The sequence below is a fragment of the Rhinolophus sinicus genome, chromosome 13 (assembly GCF_057876585.1).
Source record: "Rhinolophus sinicus isolate RSI-liver-muscle chromosome 13, RSI-T2T, whole genome shotgun sequence".
Taxonomy (NCBI): Eukaryota; Metazoa; Chordata; class Mammalia; order Chiroptera; family Rhinolophidae; genus Rhinolophus; species Rhinolophus sinicus.
Window position 1 is genome coordinate 11,216,045 of NC_142513.1, and position 12,533 is coordinate 11,228,577.

General features: G+C 40.3%; 1 protein-coding gene across 1 annotated transcript in view; it reads right to left on the reverse strand.

Moving 5' to 3' along the window:
• Nucleotides 1–12,533, reverse strand: part of EYA2 (EYA transcriptional coactivator and phosphatase 2) — a 218,076-nt gene that overhangs the window by 73,229 nt on the left and 132,314 nt on the right. The window contains exons 6-7 of the mRNA XM_074317592.2: nucleotides 9,057–9,124; nucleotides 7,015–7,192 (exon numbers count right to left, since the gene is read on the reverse strand). Coding sequence (XP_074173693.1) covers nucleotides 7,015–7,192; nucleotides 9,057–9,124 — 246 coding nt within the window. The remainder of the gene's footprint in view (nucleotides 1–7,014; nucleotides 7,193–9,056; nucleotides 9,125–12,533) is intronic.

Here is a 12,533-nt window from a genome sequence, read left to right on the forward strand (position 1 = left end):
ATAAATCTGTGAAACCAAGACAATGAACAAATCCAGCATCTCCACAAGTTCCCTTATGGTCCCTTTGTAATCTTTTCCTCTGCTCTCTTCCCAGGCCACCATGGGTCTGCTTTCTTTCACTATCAGTTAGTTTGTACTGTAAAACAAACTCCATTTGTTTTAAATAAATGGAGTCACTATATATATACATATATATGTGTGTGTGTGTATGTGTGTGTGTGTATATGTGTGTGTGTGTGTGTGTGTGTGTGTATAATTTGTCTGGCTTCTTTCAGCCAGCACAATTGTTTTGAGATTCAATTCATGTTGTTATGTACATTGATAGTTCATTCCTCTGCGTTGCTGAGTGCTATTCTTTTATATGGATATACCACACTTTGTTAATCTGTCATCTGTGGGTGGACAGTTGGGTTGATTCTAGTTTTTTGGTTGGAATAAAGCTGCTATGAACATTCACATAGCAGTCTTTGCATGGACATAAGCCTTCCTTTTCACGAGTGTGATTATTAGGTCATATGGTAAAGTTTGTGTTTGACTTTGTAAGAAACGGCTAAATTATTTTCCAAAGTGGTTGAACCATCCCACGTTTCCACCAGCAGGGTGAGAAAGTTCTAGTTGCTCCACATCCTTGCCAACCCTTGGTATGGTTGGTTTTTGTGATTATAGCCATTCTAGCAGGTACGCACTGGCATCTCATTGTGGATTCCATTTGCATTTCCTTCATGACTAAGACTGGCATCTTAATCGTGTGCTTTTTTGCCTTCCCCGTATCTTCTTTGGTGAAGGGTCTGTTCCAATATTTTGCCTATTTCTTTACTGGGTTGTTTGTTTTTTTATTCTTGGGTTTTGAGAGTTCCTTATATGTTCTGGATACACGTGTGTGATGGTTCATTTCATGTGTCAAGTTAACTGGGTTAAGGGATTCCCAGATAGTTGGTAAAACATTATTTGTGAGTGTGTCTGGAAGAATGTTTCCAGAAGAGATTAGAATTTGAATCAGTAGACTGAGAAGATCTGCTCTGACCAATGTGGGTGGGCGTCATCCAACCATTGAGGGTCCAAAGAACAAAAAGGCAGAGGAAGAGTGGATTCTCTCCATTCTTGAACTGGGACGTCCATCTTCTCCTGCCTTCAGACATTGGAGCTCCTGGTTCTCGGGCCTTCTGACCTGGACTGAATTACACTTGTAGGTTTTCTTCTTTTCCTGCTGGCAGAAGGCGGATCTTGGGGTTTGTTGGCTTCCATAACCACGTGAGCCAATTATTATAATAAATCTCCTTTTGTCTCTCCCTCTCCCCAGCCCCACTGGTTCTGTTTCTGGATAACTCCGACTATATAAAGACATGCGCTCAGCAATTATTTTCTCCCAGACTGTGGCTTGTCTTTTCATTCACCAAACAACGTCTTTTGAAGAACAAAAGTTTAAATTTTTTATGAAGTCCAATTCATATCATTATTTTTCTTTTTGGATCATGCTTTTGGTATCATAGAGGAGAAATCTTTGCTTCACTCAAAGTCACAAAGATTGTCTCCTGTTTTCTTAGAGATTTATAGTTTTATATTTAGGGCTATGATCTATTTTGTGTTCATTTTTGTATGTTATGTGAGGTATGGATTGAAGAACAGTTTTTCTGACTATAGATATCCTGTTGGTCCAGCATCTTTTGTTGAGAAGACTATCCTTTCTCCATTGAGTTGTCTTGGAAACTTTGTCAAAAATCAGTTGCCCATACACATGAGGATTTATTTCTGAACTCTCCATTCTGGTCCATTGATCTTCTTGTCTATTTTTACGCCAGTACCATACTATCTTGATTACTGTGGCTTTGTAATAAGTCTTAAAATCAGGTAGTATCAGCCTTCTAACTTTGTTCTTCTGTATCAGAGATGTTGAGGCTATTCTAGGTCCTTTGTATTTCCATATGAAGTTCGGAATCAGCTTACCAATTTCTACAACAGAGCCTGGGATGTTGACAGAGATTGTGTCAAATCGATAGGTCAACTTGTGGAGAATTGACATCTTAACAATATTAAGTCTTCTGACCTATGAATGAGGTATATGTCTCTTTGTTTATTAAAATATTTAACTTCTCTCTTTGGTGTTTTATAGTTTTAAGTGTATACATCTTTTGTCAGATTTATCCCTAAATATTTCATATTTTTGATGCTATTGTAAATGGCATTAAAAGTATTGCACTTTCTATCATTTGCTGTTAGCATGTAGAAATACAATTGATTTTTATATATTCACCTAGTACCCTGCAATGTTGCCAAACTCAACTTTTTAGTTCTAGTAGCCGTTTTGTAGACTCTACCCAATTTTCTACAAAGGTCATCATGTCATTTTACTTCTTTTTAGTTCATGAACTTTTGCTTCTTTTCCAATATGGATGCCTTTGATTGACTGTTCTTGCCTCAAGGCTGGAACCTCTAGTACATGTTTAATAGAACTGGTAAGAATGGACACCCTTGTCTTGTTTCTGATCTTTTGGGGGTCGTTGTAGCTGTCCTGTTTTAGTCAGTTGGAGCTGTTTTAACAAAAATACCATAGACTGGGTGACACAAACAACAGAGAATTATTCCTCACAATTTTGGAGGCCGCGGAGTCTAAGATCAATGAACTGCCCAATTTGGTTCCTCCTGAGAGCCCTCTTCCTGGTTTGTAGATGGACTTCTCGTTGTAGCCACAAATGGTGGGGAGAGATATCATCTCTCTCACATCTCTTTCTATAAGGGCACTGATCCCATTTGTGAGGGCTCCACCCTTATGGCCTACTCTCCCAGAGACCTCGTCTCCAAAAACCATCATATTAGGGGATTAGGGCTTCAACATATGAATTTGGGGCAGAGGTACGATCTTTCAGTCTATAGCATATCTTTTTCTAGTAAAGGAGATTTCCTTCTACTCCCAATTTGGGATTTTTATCAGGAAGAGAAGATAGATTTTGTTAGATGATTTTTAAAAAATCTATCATGATGACCCTTTTGTTTTTCTTTCTAGTTAATTAATATGGCAAATTATACTGATTTTCAAATTTTCAACCAACTTTGTATTCTGGGGAGAAGCCTCACTTGGTCACGATGCATTATCCTTCTTTAATACATTGTTGAACTTGATTTGCTACCATTTTGTTCAGAAAGTCTGTTATCTATTTTTATCGTTTTCTTTTTTTATAACGGCTTTGTCTGGTTTTGGCATCAGGGTAATGCTGGCCTCAAAGAATGAGTTCAGAAACAGTCCTTCCTCAATTTTCTAGAAGAATTCATGTAGAACTGATATTTCTTACTTAAATTTTGGTAGACTTAATCAGTGAAGCCATTAGGGCCTGATGATTTCCTTGTGGGAAGATTTTTAATAAAAAATTCAATTTATTTAATATAGGCCTGTTTAGATTATCTAGGTCTTTTTGAGTGAGCTTTGGAAGTTTTTGTCCTCCAAGGAATTTGCCCATTTCATCTAAGTTGTCAAATTTATTAGCATGATGTCATTCACAAAATTGCATTATTATCCTTTTAATAGTTGTAGGGTCTATAGTGATGTCACTGCTCTCATCTTATTGGTAATTTATGTCTTCTCTTTTTTTTCTGCATCAGCCAGTCCAGAGTTTTATCAATTTTATTGATCTTCTTGAAGAACCAGTTTTTGGTTTCACTGATTTTCTCTATTGTTTTTTGTTTTCAGATCTCACTGATTTCCATTCTGATCTTTATTGTTTTCCTTCTTTGGCTCACTTTGGTTTTAATTTGCTTCTCTTTTTCCAGTTTCTTAAGGTGGAAGATGAGGTTTTGATTTGAAACCTTTCTTCTTTTCTAATATAGTCCTTTAGTGCTATAAATTTCCCTTAAATACTGCTTTAGTGACATCCTAAAATTTTTGATAAGTTGTGTTTTATTCTCATTAAGTTCAAAATAAATTTTTAAGTTCCCCTTGATTTCTTCTGTGACCCACGGTGCATTAGTCAGGGCTATCTATCTATCTATCTATCTATCTATCTATCTATCTATCTATCTATCTATCTACATATACATATAATAGGCACTGGCTCACATGCTTAAAGAAGCTGAGAATTCCCTCTATCTGCCATCTGCAAGCTGTAGAACCAGGAAAGGCAGTGAGTGGTACTCTTCAGCCTGAGTTCAGAGGCCTGAGAACCAAGAGCCCTAATGTGTGAGGTCAGGAAAAGATGGACGTCCTACCTCAAGAAGTGAGTGAAATTGCCCTTCCTCTGCCTTTTTGTTCCACATGGACCCTTAATGGATTGGATGATGCCCACTCACATTGGGGAGGGCCATCTTTTTTACTCAGTCTACTGATTCAAATGTTAATTTCTTCTGGAGACCCCCTCACAGACACACCCAGAAATAATGTTTTACCAGTGATTGGGGCATCCCTTAGTCCCGTCAGCTTGACACACAAAATTAACTATTACACACGAGTTATTAAGTGTATTATTTTGCTTCTAAATACTTGGGAATTTTCCAAAACTCTTTCTGTTATTTATTTCTAATTTAGCCCTACTGTTTTCAGAGAACATTATTTGTATAACTTGAACCCTTTTAAATGTAATGGAAGTTGATTTAAGGCCCAGAATATGTCTATTTTGGTAAATGTCTCAAAAAAAAAAAAAAAAAAAAAAAAGAGTGTATTTTGTGGTTGTTGAGTGGAGTAGACTATAGACTGTCTGTTATATCTAGTCTTTTAACTCTAGTTCTCTCCTCAGAGAAAATGTTAACAGTTACTTTTGAATCCTTCCAGAAATTTCCTATGCAAATATGAGTATTAAATTACACTGACACTTAAAAGAACAACCCAGGACCCTATCATACTTGTAGTTCTTTTGCACCTTTTATCACTTCTCACCATTGCTCAGAGACCCATATTAGTGTAGATATACCTAGCTCACTCTTTTTTAACAGATGGAGAGTATGCAGCTGATGACCGCATTATAATTTGTTTAACCCAACTACTGTTAATGGATATTCACATGGTTTTCAGTCTTTTGCTATGATGCTGTTGCAATAAACATTCTCTTTTATTTAAGTCTTTGTATCAATTGGGAATTTATCTTCAGAGTTAATATCTAGAAGTAGAAAAATTAAGTTAAAGAGTACATGCATTTTAAAATTTGGTAGATATTGCCAAAACTGCATGGAAGAGTGTTCCAGATTTCTTCTTGAGAGATTTGAAACCTTTCTCCTTCTATTGACAGAGCGGGACCATCTCAGAAGGTAAAAAAAACAAACAAACCAAAAACCCTCCAACTTCTTTTGAGGTAATTCGTATTGTACTTAAAAATGTTTAAAGAAAAAATTTCTTCAACACCCACTAATGATTTGTCTTTTAAGCGGCGTCAAATGTTCAGATTTTGCCTTCTGCATCAGCAAATTGGCCTGCAATCATTTGCAAATTGTTGGGGCTTCATCTAACTGTTAATGCATGTCAGTGAAGATGGCACTGCAGTGGGGCTGGGGGCTGGGGGTTGGGGGCTGGGGGCTGGGGGCTGAGGGTGGAGAAGAGCATCAGGCAACGCAGAGTGTGTGTGAGCTGTCAGTAATATATAAACCCCCTGGGCCTCTGGAGTTTGGAACCAACCACTCAAGGAGATCTTGGATAATTTCAAAAGTGGAGTTTTTATGGGAAATTTTAAGAGAGTGCATGAGTGAGTGAGTGTGTGTGTGTGTGTGTGTGTGTGTGTGTGTGCGCGTGTGCACACAGATACACATGCGTACGTGCCCTTCCTTTATAACAAACACTGGGGGAAGAGGCAAGCGATCTTGCCTTTTAATAATAGCTGACAATTATTTATGTCATTAGATTTTATGTGAGTTTGTTACACACACAGTAAAAACCATCTCAACCACGTATCGTTGAACCTTAGACCAATGAATAAATGAAGAATGGTGGGAAACAAGAAAGACAAATTTCAGAGATGCAAGGAGGCTTTATGTTCGCTTCTGATGAGGAACAAAAAAGACCTTCTCACATAACACAAATTCTTGTGAAGTCCTTCTTTGGAATCCAGATAACCATTACATTATAGATACCCAGGGGCATCTGCTTAAAGATGCTTATATTTCCTTTCTGAATCCAGTTTGGAGAGGCCACATTCTGAAAAGCAGGATACTTCAGGATTATGACCAAGAAAAGTTTGTTAAATTCCACATCCTTCAAAAAAAGCAATTAGGAAATTGTTAAATAGGTATCATGCATTCCTTAAATAGTCTGTGATGAGATCACACACTGACCAAAATCAACACTCAAGTCCTAAACTGCCTCAAAAGTTGACTAAAAATGCTTGGTCATGCTGTCTCCATTTATCACCAAATCTAGGACAACTAACTCGTCCCCAGGGAGCGAAAGTATAAGAGCCAGAAGCAACAACTACACCAAGAACTCCAGGAACTCCAGAGGTAGATATTTGCTATTGTTCTTTTTTTATCCATTAACCAATTAATATTTATTGAACGAATATCCACACACCATCATGCTAGCTAGCTTAGGTCCTACAGAGCTCCATAACACTAGTAGGTTTCAGGAAAGACAAGAAAAGAACAATATACAATGTTATTTCTTTCCATTTCGACTTTCTAACTTATTGCTGTCATGTCATTTAATGTGGATAAACCCAAACCATCTCATAAAAAAGGACAAATTTGCGTAGAAGGTTTGTGTAATGAATGAATGAATCCACAGGCTGGTGATGTACCACCAAGGGGCCAGGATGTGCATTCTCCCACATATTGCCCATAATCTGGGTGGGTTCCACAGGTTGAAAAATTAGAATTTTTAGGTAAAAATTTCTGACTTTTAAACATGGGTTCAACTAAACACACACACACACACACACACACACACACACACACACACACAGAGAAAGGCCAACAAAATATAGCTGAGCGCTGGATTTAGCCCTTGGGTGACCAGTTCATTACTGGAGCCGATGTCCAGTCCCTCCTTCCTATAAGAGCTCAGACCACAGCCATGAATGACCACGTGACAGTGACGGTACGTACCTGCAAGTGACTCAGAACTCTGGTTGGGGATGTTGTGCGATGCCTCCTGGAGGACGTAGGTGGACGTGGAGATGGGGGAAGGGCAGATGCTGCTGGCCGGGACGTAGGGAGGGTTGTAGGAGGAGCTGTAATACTGGGAGAACTGGCTCTGAGGGAAGCCGGGGTAGGAAGGGTAGTCCTGGAAAGGGGAACACACAGGCGGTGAGTGGGGAAGCCTCCCTGGGCGTGGGCCTCAGGTCGCCCCGTCACAGGCTGATGAAGTCGGGGGGGCGGGGGGCTCCTGGGTGGGTCTACTGTCTCTGTCCCTGTCTCCCCTTAGAATAAAAGCTCTATGAGGGCAGGGACTTTCCCCAGAAGCAGACACTGAGAGAAGGATCCAAGAGCAATTAGCGTATTTGGGGGGTGAAAGAGATACCAGTTGGGGAGTAGGACAGTGGGGTAGTGAAGGGAAGAAGAGATAGTAGCCAATTCCGAGGCTTCTAAGTGGGGACTGGAGTGAATTCTACTGGGGAAATGCTGGGATGGAATAAAACACACATCTCAGAAGGGCCTCTCCAAGGAGCAATGGAGCCAACTCCAGCCAGTCTTTGGGAGCTGCTTCCAGGGGGTTTAATTCCCTGGCTCTTCCTGCCTACTCTATGCTTTGGTTTTAGAACACATACATGGGCCCAGGGATGCAGAGACTGGCAGCTGGGGGTGAGCAGGTACACCCTTAGGGACATGGGTGTGGCTCTGACAGCATCTGTCTTGGTCACTGGTGCATCTCCAGTGTCTGAAACAGTGCCGGACACATATACGACAAGTAAGCACTCAGTACATACTGGGTAGTAATGAACAAATGAATGAGAATTAACCACCACACACCCAGGAGACTAGGTGATATTTTAGGTTCATGAGGGGGGTGCAACTACAACAGCCTGCACAGAGCATTAGAGATCCAGAATCTTCTATGAGGGAGTCTTGGAGATCAAATCAAAGAATGCCAATCCTCTTACATCAAGCTTTGTGTAAACCAACCAGATATTCCAACTCTCCCGCAATACCCATTTAAATATTCTGCCCCATCCTCACCATAAACCAGTGCTTCTCAACCCTGCAAGGAACTCATGGAAAGTTCAGCTTCCTGGGCCCACCCCAGACCTATCGAATCAGAATTTCTGGGGGGCAGTATTTAGGAAGCCTGTGTTTTTGACAAGCTCCTGTGGTGAAATGGACAAACATCCAGAGTGAAGGACCACACCTTAAAAAGTACTCTTTTATCTACAACAATTTAATCTATGCATATAGTACACTGGAAAAAATACAAAAATATATGAAAAAAATTTTTCACATATTCCAAGGTTTAAGAGAAATTTAGATTTTTCAGCTCACTGAAGAAGAAATAGTGCATTCCTCATATTTAAATATGCTAAATATTCCTAAAGCCCATCTACCTCGGGGTAGTTTTGTTTAAACACTAGAGTGAAAGTTAACGTGAGTCTTTTGTTTTGAAAGAATTTTATAGAGAGGAAAGGGGCACAGATAGCAGAGTTCCCGTACACATTTAGCAGGTTCATTCTTAATTCACTTTCTAAGTGAAACCAAGAGAATCAAACTATGAGCCGGCACTCTTCTTTACAGCGGTGACTTAGTTGGATTTAACCAGCATTTATAAAGCCCCCACTGTGTGCAGGGCACTCAACACTGGGACGCACAGGTGAAGATGTACTTTCACCCTTGAGAAGCCCATGGTCCAGTGAAAGAGCACACACATTTGCAGTTATATATTCTAGATTCGACAGTCAGTGGGTGTCTTGGGCTCAGGTCAGTATGGAATATACTACATTGCCTCTGTTGTTATGGAAATCTAGCAATTCCAATTTCTCTGCCTCTACTATCTTCCCAGTAGCTATTTGCACAATCTGGCCCCTGTGCTCTCCAAACCCAGGGAATAAAAGACTGGATTTCTGGTGGTGGGGGGGGGCTTGAGCAGGAGGAGGCATTCTGGGTGCCCTGATTTAAAAGGACAGCTTCAGGTAAGAAATGACAGCTGCTGGGTCTACCTGATGCACACTGCCGAATCCGGCCGCGTTGGTCAGTCCATTGGCTCCTTGGTAGATCCCCGCCGTGCCTGCGGAAAGGAGAAGAGGGTACAGATGAGGGTTTCTTACAGTGGGGGCGGCACGGAGGAGAAGCATGCAGCAGAAAGGTGGGGTCTTTGAGGTCTGACAGGCTGGGATGGAAACTGTGACCTTGAGAAGTTCCCAAATCTCTCTGCACCTCACTTCTCTCAATGAATAAAAGAAATAACACTTTCATCAAAGGATGGTAGTGAGAAATAAATGAGAGAGTGCACACAACACAGTTTCTGGTACTTGATCATGAAAAAAACACCGTATTTTTAAAAATTGTGGAAAATGTACAGAAAATGGACATTTTAACCATTTTTCAGTGTACAGCTCAGTGGCATTAAGGACATCCACGCTGCCGTGTAACTATCACCACCATCCATCTCCAGAACTTTTTTGATCCTGCTAAATTGGAACTGTGTACCCATTATATAGAACTCCCCACTGAGCCCTCCCTCAGCCCCTGGCACCAACCCTTCTACTCTGTATGAATTTGACTACTTTAGGTATCTTATATAAGTGGAATCAAGGAGTATTTGTCCTCCTGTGACTGGCTTATTTCATTTAGCATCATGTCTTTTGAGTTTCATCCAAGTTATGGCACGTGTCAGAATTTCCCTCCTTTTTAAGGCTGAGTAATATTCCATTGTATGTATAGTCCACATTTTTTTATCCATTCATCTGCTGACGGACACTTGGCTTGCTTCCACCTTTTGGCTATTGCAAATTATGCTGCTGTTTCGGAGGGTATAATTATGCTATAAAGCGTCATTGTAAGTGTCAGTTGAATTATTTTTAAAGTAAATTGATGTAATTGTGCAGCTGTCACCACGAGGCAGTTTTAGAACATTTCCATCACCCCCGAAGTTCCGTCCTGCCCATCAGCAGTCAACCCCCACTCCCCTCACTAGCCTCACGCAGCCACTGATGTGTTGCTGATTCCAGAGTTTTGCTTTTTCTAGAAATTTCACAGAAATATGCTTCTATAATATGTACTTGTGTCTGGCTTCTCTCCCTTAATATAATGCTTTAGAAACTCATCCATCTCAGTCGTTCGTTCCTTTTTATTGCTGAAGAGTATTTCATGGTATGGATGTACCACATTCAAATTTTGGCTGTTATGGATAACTTGCTAGAAGCATTTGCATACACATCCTTGTGTGGACATATGTTTTCATTTCTCTTGGGCAGATCCCTAGGAGGAGTATTGTGGAGTCACGTGGTAAGAGCATGGTTCACTTTTTAAGAAACCACTAAATTCTCTTCCACACTGGCTGTGTTGTTTTGCTTTCCTACTATCAATGTGTGAGAGTTCCAGTTTCTCCAGCACTTGGTACATCAGTATTTTTTATTATAGCCATTCTAGTAGGTGTTCAGTGGTATCTCACTGTGGTTTTAAGTAACAACTCACTAATGACTAACCATGTTGGATACCTTTTCATGTGCTTATGAATCATTCATGTATCTTTTCTGATGAAGATTTACACAAATCTCTGGCCCACTACAAAAAAAAGCGAGCTTTGTCCTCTTATTACTGAGCTGTAAGAGTTCCTTACATATTCTGGACACAAATTCTTTATTAGATATATGATTTGAAAATATTATCTCTCATTCTGTGTAGTCTTTTCATTTTTTCAAAAATCTGTTTTAAAAATTTTATTGGGGAATATTGGGGAACAGTGTGTTTTCTCCAGGGCCCATCGGCTCCAAGTCATTGTCCTTCAATCTAGTTGTGGAGGGTGCAGCTCAGCTCCAAGTCCAGTTGCTGTTTTCAATCTTAGTTGAGGAGGGCACAGCCCACCATCCCACGTGCGAGGGAATTGAACTGGCAACCTTGTTGTTGAGAGCTCGCGCTCTAATCAACTGAGCCATCTGGGCGACCCTCTGGAATCTCAGCGGCAGCTCATTGTCTTCAATCTAGTTGTGGAGGGTGCAGTTCACTGGCCCCTGGTTCGATTCCCACCAGCAACTCTGTTGCTCAGAGCTTGCGCTCCAACTGACTGAGCCATCCAGCCGCCCCTCATTTTCTTAATGGTATCTTTTGAAGAGCAAAAGTTTTTAAGTTATCAATTTTTTCTTTTATAGATCTTGTTTTGTTGCCTAACCCAAGGTCATTAAAACTCTTTCCTATGTTTCCTGCTAGAAATTTCATAGTTTTAGCTTTTATGTTTAGGTATGATCTAACGTAAATTCATTTTTGTGGATCGTGTAAGGGTTTAAATCAATCTTTTGCATATGGATATCCAGTTGTTCCAGCACCACTGTACAAAGTTTATCCTTTCCCTCACTGGATTACTTGGCACCTTTGCCAAAAATTAATTGACAATAAATGTGAGAGTTTGCTTCTGGACTCTCTCTTCTGTTCCACTGATGTACCTATGAGTATCTTATACCAATTCCATCTTGTCTTGATTAGCTTTAGAGAAAGTTTTGAAATTACGTGGTATAAGTTCTCCAACTTTGTCTTTCTTTTCCAAGATTGTCTTGGCTTCTATGTATAAATTTGGCATTTACATATCGATTTTAGAATAAACTTATCAATTTCTATTGGCCAGAAGGAAGTGGCACAATGTTTTTCAAGTATAGCCATCCAAAATTCTATACCCAGAGAAAATATCCTCAGGAATCATGGGAAAATCAAGACATCCTCAAATGAAAGAAAACTAAGAACCTGTCACAGCCAATCTACCTTGAAAGAATGGGTACTGGAAGTTCTTATAACAGACAGGAGATTAAAAAATAAATACATAAAGGAATCTTGAAACATCAGGAAGGAAGAAAAAGTAAAAATCTGGGTAAAGTCTCCTCTCTGTGTAGTTAAGTCACCGACTCCATATACAATTAACTTCATAAGAATTTGCTATCAAATTTTTGGAATTACTATTTTGAATGTGTTTTATAATTACATCAAATATTTAAATGGTTCCAAAGCCATATCTATAAAATAAACTATATCCCTATCCAGGAGTGAGGGGGTTAATGTGCTGGGCACTGGGAAAGTAGTAGAGAAGTAAGCTGCCAGTAAGTGCTTTCACTCGGAGCTTGGGAGGCACAGGGGAGGGCTCTCTAATGCCACATGGGGCGGGGGTGGGTCCAGGGAGGGCTTCCTGGAGGAAATGACATCTGAAGTATCTCTGAAAGATGAGTAGGAGTTGGTCAGGTGAAGAGAGCGAGAACCAGGAACATGGCCAAACCCGGCAGTTCTCTCCTGATCTCCATTACATGGGCGCTTGACTAAGGCCCAGAAACCACAGAATTTGTCCACACCAGTGTGGCACACTGAAATCCCATTCTGCCCTCAGATCTGGCCTGTCCAGACACGTCTGGCACAAGGTCTAGGCCAGCCTATTCCATTCAAGGTCATTCCCCAACCCCTCCTGGTTACCATGGCAACCCTACCTGCCAAAACTT